Source organism: Rosa chinensis, chromosome 4 (genome assembly GCF_002994745.2).
Source record: "Rosa chinensis cultivar Old Blush chromosome 4, RchiOBHm-V2, whole genome shotgun sequence".
In the NCBI taxonomy this organism is placed as follows: domain Eukaryota; kingdom Viridiplantae; phylum Streptophyta; class Magnoliopsida; order Rosales; family Rosaceae; genus Rosa; species Rosa chinensis.
Genome location: NC_037091.1, coordinates 8,690,946 through 8,698,472, shown reverse-complemented (window position 1 = coordinate 8,698,472; position 7,527 = coordinate 8,690,946). Strand labels below are relative to the sequence as shown.

Sequence of the window (7,527 nt, the reverse complement as noted above, 5' to 3'; positions counted from 1 at the left end):
TCAACCACATAATCATCTCAACATTCTAAGCATTTTTCATAACTGTGACCAAGTGAGAAAATACCTTGAAGTGCTCCAATTTTGCCGATGAACACAAACCCGGAAATCTCCAAACCCACCAATTTGGAAATCCTTCAAATTCACCTTCCAAACGTGGAAATTTCAGCTAGAAGTCTTGAGAGAAGATGATCAGTGACTTGAGGCGCTCCTAATAGAACCAATTTTCCCATCGGAGATAGCCGAAAACTGGAGAATTTCACCAGAGAAGCAAATTGCTACAGTAAAAATGATTGCATAAATTCGGGGTTTTCCGGCCAAATCACCGATACCCACTGATACCATCGTATAGAGGAGGAAGAGACGGTCCAAGGACAACTGGAATCACATCAATCGGATGCCGGACGGTGAAGAAATCGGAAAAAGAAAAAGGGAGGGCGACGCGGGGAAGAGGGAGAGGGGAGAGAGAGGGTCAGGGTAAGTTCTGAAATGGGATCTTACCTCGGTAAGTTTCCTTATATATAGAGAGTTACCATGAACAGTAAATTCACCTTTTCACTTATAACTTTCACATACGAACTCCGATTTTTACGTACCACATATGCACGCGCTCGGTTTAACGTCCTCTACAACTTTCATGAAGGAAATTTTCTCAAATTTTGACCCGAACAAAAAGTCAACTTTTAGGGCCACTAAAAGTACCGAAACGATAGCAAAAGTGAAAATAGTTGTCATTTACAGTCCAAATGACTAGTAAACGGGTAAATTAAGATACGGGACGTTACATTTGAAGTAACCCAAGACTTCATTTTTATTTTTCATTGGAAACATCCAAATGAACCTTGTACAATCATCAATGAACAATACAAAGTATTTGTAGCCATCTAGAGATAGATGAGGGGCAGGGCCCCAAACATCAGAGTGTACAAGTGCAAAGGGTGAACTACATCTAGACTGAGAACTAGGAAAAGGGAGTTTGTGAAATTTGCCTAACAAACATGACTCACATACTGCACTATCATTCTCAATAGATGAGTGTACTATACTAGACTTCTCAAGCATGACCTTTATCACTTCATTGGTGGGATGACCAAGTCTCTGATGCCACAATGACTGCTTGATTTTTTGACCAATATAAGCTGAATGGTGAGGTGCAGATGTAGCCTTATTCTGTGACTAAAGATTATTGAGACCTGTTGAAGAATGAGAAGTAACTGAAGTAGTTGCTGCAGTTTTTGGTAGATCAAATGGATAGGATATAACCCTTGCTTACTCAGTCCCTGGTATAAAATTTTGCCCTGCACCTTGTCCTGTATGATACACATAAATTCATCAAACCAAACAGAGCAATTGTTCTGTTTGCACAATTGATAAATGGAAAGTAAGTGTGCAGCAAGTTCAGGAATTAACAGAACATTGTTAAGTTTAAGTAATCCCAGCATTGCATCACCAGAATGTGTGATATGGAGCTGTTTACCATTACCAATCTGGACCCCATCATTGGTTGGATATGAAGTGATGTTGTTGAGGAGTTGCAGGTTATTGGTCATATGGTTTGTTGCTCCTGTGTCAGCAAACCAGTATTGTGGTGCAAGATTGGTAGCAGCAAGCATTGCAGTAGCATTGGCATTGACATTGTCAGCTTCAGAGTCATTTTGCTGTCCAGGAAAACCAATGATAAAATAGCATCTATCAGCAGTGTGTCCAGGCTTTCCACAATATTGACAGCCACCTTGAGTGATCACATTGTTGCCTTGATGAGCATTGGGAAGAGACCTGCATGTTTTGGCACTATGACCTACTTTGTTGCACCATTGACATGTAATAGAATTGCCATTGTTAGCAATGTTCCTGAATCCTCCATTTTGATTGTTAAAGCCTCCATATTGCTGATTGCCTCTCCCAAAGTTGTTTCCATTGCCCCTTCCACCATTGTTGTTGAGTCTGCCATTTCCTCTGCCAGCATAGAAGCCAGCAAATGCAGGAGATGAGTTGAACACAAGAACAGATGGAGTGGATGTGAAGCCATAAGGCATGGCAGGGATTGAAACATAGGAATTCTGAGCAGAGATTGGATAGGTAGGCAAGTGAGAGACTGAAAAGCCAGGTGGAACAGCTGGGGCAGGAGAGAGAATGCCTTGAGTAGCATAGCTTGTAGCAGCAGAAGGCTGCACAGATGTAGAAGGCACAGTATTTTGCACATATGTAGAAGGCTGCACAACTTGATTATGCACAGAAGTTTGAACTTGAGGTTGTATGAGTGAGGTTGACTGCAATTGAGCTTGAGACTGTGAAGTAGGGAGTAAAGGATTGGTGCATGATGAATTAGCAGTAGATGTGGAGGCAGCCTGAGTGTTGAGAGCATTGAAATTACAGTTGGCTAACATAGCAGTAAGTAGGCTTTGAATACCAGGAACTTCATTGCTAATGTCCATTTCAGCAGCTTTAAGTAAGGTCTTTAATTGGCTCAAGGGAGAACAAGTGAATTGAGCTCTTATAACAGTTTTGATGGCTGCAAACTCTGAGGGAAGACCATTAAGTACAGTCACCACAATGTCTTCATCATCAATTATCACACCAACAGTTTCAAGGGCATCTTTAGCTGCTTTTATCTTATCAAGATATGTCTCAATATCATCATATCCTTTCTTAACATTCTGAAGATTAGATTTCAGTTGCAAAATGTTTTGCTTATTTGCATCAGCAAATTTCAACCTCAGTCTGATCCATAAATCTTGAGCAGATTTGCTTCCAACCGCACAATTCATAGCAACAGCACTAAGAGTTTGACCAATCATATTAACAATGCTTTGATCCTGTGTCTTCCAGGTGATGTAATCAGCTGAAGTAGTGCTTGTGGTGCCATCAGTGGAAAGGACATACTAAGAAGGGCAAGGAGTAGAGCCATCTACAAAACCAAAGAGATTTTGGCCACGAAGGAAGGATTCCATCCTAAACAACCAGGTAGGGTAATTTGATTCATCGAGTAGAATATTAGGAAGGTAAACTGTGGTTTGAGTGGTGTGAGACAAGTTTTGAGGTGTGGAAGCAGTCATGATTCTAGGTTGATTATGTTGGAATTTGCTAGGGTTTCAAGTATTGCAGATCTAGGATTTGAGCTAGAGATTTTCTTGTAGAACTTAAGTAGAGCAGAAAATCAAGGCACAATTTCAACAGATTTGCAGGCTATGACTGTAAACTAGGGTTTGAGAGCCAAAAAGATTGAAGAACTAGACAATTCTTGATGCTTCTTTCGAGTAAATCCAACTCAAAACAGATCAAAATCAAAAACCAAAGCTTCGATTCAAGTAGTGAGAATCAATTATCACATAAACTTCTTCAAGTCAAATAGCAACCTCAAATCAAAGTTGATGAAGATGATGAAGACTTATCTGAGTTGCAGAGCAGAAATCAAAGTAGAATAGTAGAAGATCTTGCAGATTTGTATACGAGTCTTTGAAGAATTGAAGTGCTCCAAGGTCGCAGCCTGAGCTCTGGTACCATGATAGCTAGAAGAAGACGAAGCAAGAAAATGAAGCAAAATGTATTTCAGAGTCTGATAAAAGTACAAGAGGTCATCAGGTATTTATAGTAGTGAGCTGAACCTATAGATGACTTGCACAAGAACACGTGTCAAGCATCCAACTCTCATCACATAACAATCACACAAGCTGAGCTAACAAACTAGTAACAGACTTAGGACAATTAACAAAGCTAATTAAGAAGACGAGGTTAACAAATTAACCCTAATTAGTAACTAACTAATTAGCTAACTAAATAGCTAACTAAACTAATTAACTATATAATCCTAATATATACATCATAATGAATCAATGAAGCCATAATACAATAGGACTGAATATGTATGCAATGTATCACAATTCACAAATAAATAAGGACCCTTATTATTAAACTTTCTTTCTGAACATACCTAATTTATCTGCAATTTGTATTATTAGAGTAATGGAGAACAAATTCACCAAGAAGCCGAGTGTTTACATGAAATGTCTAACATATCCATTATAGGTAATTCGGTATCAATTGATTACCAAAATGAGAGAATAAGTGATCATTAGCATATTAATTATCAATGATCGAGAAAGAAAAAGGCCAGTTTACAAACTTTCTAGGTAACTCATTTTCATTGAAAGACTAAGAGAAGATCAATCAGTTTGAAAAAATGAAACCCACCAGCCGTGGCTGTATATAAGAACATTTAAAAAAACTGAGAATATTGTTTAGTGACAAAGCATAAACACATCGAATCTAGATTTTTCCAGTGAAAAGAAACCACACCACATAAATTAGGATATGTATAAGACTTAGTGCACAGAGAAAAGCTAAGAATCAGAAAAATGGATTTGAAGCTAAGCAAAGGTATCAAGTAAAGCAAAGAATTAATAGTATTTTTCAAAGAGGAACAAGTCGAATCAGCCCTTATCCCTAATAGCATTCTGAGATGGATAATTCCATTTCCATTTAAAGGAGATTGCCTTTTTAATGTTTTTTTTAATCTTTTTTATTTTTTTTATTTTTTTTTATTTTTTATCAAAGTGTTGCCTTTAGGTTTCAGCTTTCAAATGTAATTCCCAAAGGTTATGGGGAACTTGGTTTTGCAAGGAAAAGCCATCTTTCATACTCAATACATAAGAACATAATATCATAACAGACTATTTGAAAATAGATCAAAAACTGCTGCATAAAAAGTACAGACTTTAAACATAATTGTTCAGCCCAGCAAAATCCAACAGAAAAATTGTAAACTAATCATCCAATGCAAGCAAACTAAACTCAAAAACTCACACTTTCTGACCCTCCAACTTGATTCTCATAACAAAAGAACACAAATTCACAAATCATGAAACCATAAAATCAATAAATTATATCCTAACTTGCAAGAAGAGCACTAAACCACTTTAGCCAGGAAAAACAATAAGCACTAAACCAATTCAACCTGAATCCAAACCTGCAAGAACAACAGAACAAAGCAAGTTGAAAAGGTACCACCAAACACAGTCCACAGCTTTCCCTCTTTTTCTCTCATCAGCTTGTGTTTTTCTTTCTGGGATATTAACAAAACTAATAACCCAAACTGAAAATAATAAACCAATTACATCAACACAAGTAAAACACAAAAACTAATCATGAGAATAAGGAAAACAATTTCATATTAAGCAATAGCTCTACTAATCAATAGCTCCTAAAAATGCAAGTAACTGATGTACAGAATCAGTTACCTATTATCTCATCTAGTGTTCATAACAAATCAAAAGCTACATAAATTATGATCATTCGTACTAAAAGGCCTATAAAGCAGAAACTGCATCATTTATTCTCTTCAAACTCTTGCATCCTTTGCAGCTCTTCCGTCCCTTGCAGCTCTTGCATCCATTGCAGCCCTTGTAGCAGCACCTGAAACCCCTGTATCTCCAGCATCCCAGTAAGCCCTTCTTCCCGTCCATTCATTATGCATTTGTAAAGCTAATTCATTCCTCCAAGTAGTCCATTGATTAGACGCTTCAACTGTGCCAACTACATCAGCTTCTTCCCCATTTTATGCATCTAATTCACATACTGCATACTCCATCGGATCAATGGACATCTCTCCTAATAAAATTATGTCAAAGATAACAAACCGTAATTATGGGGCATTGTGTCTTTATTGGATAAAATGATGGACTCCTTAGTATTCCCCACCTTCCTTTTAGCATTCCAAAACACCGTTCTATGACATTCCTTGCCTTCGAATGCTTCATGTTAAAATATTCCACATGATCCCTAGGCCTATTTCTTTCATCCCATTCTGACAAATGATAACTTATTCCTCTATATGGTGCAAGAAATCCCTCACCATTTGTGTAACCACCATCTACAAGGTAATAATAACCTAATAGCCAAAATAAAAATTCCTATTAGTGTGTGAAACGCACATAAACTGTATTAATTTAATCTACACAACTAATCCAATAGCCTTACCAGTGGGAACTCTTAATCCATTCGGCCTAGTCACTGCATCATGAAGAACTCTAGAGTCCGATGCCGATCCCTTCCAACCCGGTAAGACAAATATGAACTGCATATCATGAGAACAAGCAGCTAACACATTTGTAACAACTTCACCCTTTCTCGTGCGGTATCTTGGCTTGTCAATTGCAGGTACACGCACTCTAATATAAGTTCCATCTATTGCCCCCAAGCAATTCTATTAAAAAAATATATATATTCATGAAGTCTATAAACTGCACATATAGATGAACCTTTTAACAATCAGAAAAGGCATAATTGCAGTCCCTACAAACACTAATCTTAAAGCACTTCCATCTATGATCTGTGCAGTCAGCAAGTACCGGATCAGGCACCCTCAACAAACTACCTTGCAATCGTAAAACACCTTGTAGTATAGAATGGAAATACCTACTAATATTCTCTCCGGATCGAAAAAATCTACCTCTAATAGTACTATTCTTCACATGATGTGAAAGTATATGTAAAAACATACATACTTGCTCTTCCACATACACCAAACCATCACTCTTTATCTTTCCATCTGTGCAAAGCAGTTCACACAAAAGGCCAAAAGTCTTTCTATCCATTCTTAATTCGTGTACACATTCGCTGTCACTATTGCCTATAATACTATCTAGATAACTCAAACAAGTCTCACGTCTAACGAATGAATGATTATTTAGAGCATGTCTTTCAGCACGTCTTCGTCTCAAATTAAACATGAATAGCACAAGCATAGTACAAGCACACATTGTCTCTAGGTGCCACAACTCCACCAATAAGAGCAACATAATTTGCCTTCGATCCATATCTAAGATTTCACAGTAACATCCAAAATCAATGAAAACAACCAACCAAAGAAGAAGATAAAAACACAGATGTTGTTAAAAGAAAAAAAACCCAAAATTGATCAACATCCAAAATCAATTTAAACAAACAACCAGAAAAGAAGATAAAAACACAGACGTTGTTAAAAAAAAAAAAATTCATAATTGATCAACATCCAAAATCAATGAAAACAATCAACCAAAGAAGAAGATCAAAATACAGACATTGTTAAAAGAAAAAAAAATCCAAAATTGATCAACATCCAAAATAAATGAAAAAAACAACCAAAGGATAAGATAAAAATACAGACGTTGTTAAAAGAAAAAAAAATCCAGAATTGATCAACATCAAAAATCAATGAAAACAACCAACCAAAGAAGAAGATCAAAACACAGACGTTGTTAAAAGGAAAAAAAAAAATTCAGTCTTGAAATTGATCAATTCTTAACAAATCAAGCTACCCAGACACCAATTGTTACAACCCATAAACCATTGTTAATAGAAAATCAATCCATAGTCTTTAATTTAACAAATCACAGTAGATACATGAGAAGAAGAAGCTAGACGGGGTCGAAGGGAAGAGGGAATCAGAATCAAAGCAAAAGGAGCATGATAGAGAAAAGAAATTGAACCTGGAAGTTCAAGAAGGATGAAGCGCGATCGAGAGTGGAGAGACGAGGTTGAAGCGTGAAAGAG

General features: G+C 36.9%; 1 protein-coding gene across 2 annotated transcripts; it reads right to left on the bottom strand.

Moving 5' to 3' along the window:
• Window positions 1-1,234: 1,234 nt before the first annotated feature.
• On the bottom strand, window positions 1,235-3,781 carry LOC121052712. 2 transcript variants are annotated; one of them, XM_040518182.1, is made up of 2 exons: window positions 1,481-3,781; window positions 1,235-1,307 (listed from the first exon to the last, which is right to left on the bottom strand). In XM_040518182.1, exons 1-2 carry the CDS (start codon window positions 2,793-2,795, stop codon window positions 1,267-1,269), a joined length of 1,356 nt encoding a protein of 451 aa, XP_040374116.1. In that variant the 5' UTR covers window positions 2,796-3,781; the 3' UTR covers window positions 1,235-1,266. The 2 variants fall into 2 exon arrangements, with proteins under 2 accessions (XP_040374116.1, XP_040374115.1); XM_040518181.1 differs by having other exon boundaries at window positions 1,250-1,307; window positions 1,475-3,781.
• Window positions 3,782-7,527: the final 3,746 nt, after the last annotated feature.

Coding starts and splice junctions, on each gene's coding strand:
- LOC121052712 (XM_040518181.1), bottom strand. CDS start 2,795: ATGATTGGTCAAACTCTTAGTGCTGTTGCTATGAATTGTGCGGTTGGA. Junction 1,308..1,474: donor TGGGGTCCAGATTGGTAATG/GTAAACAGCTCC, acceptor TGTATCATACAG/GACAAGGTGCAGGGCAAAAT.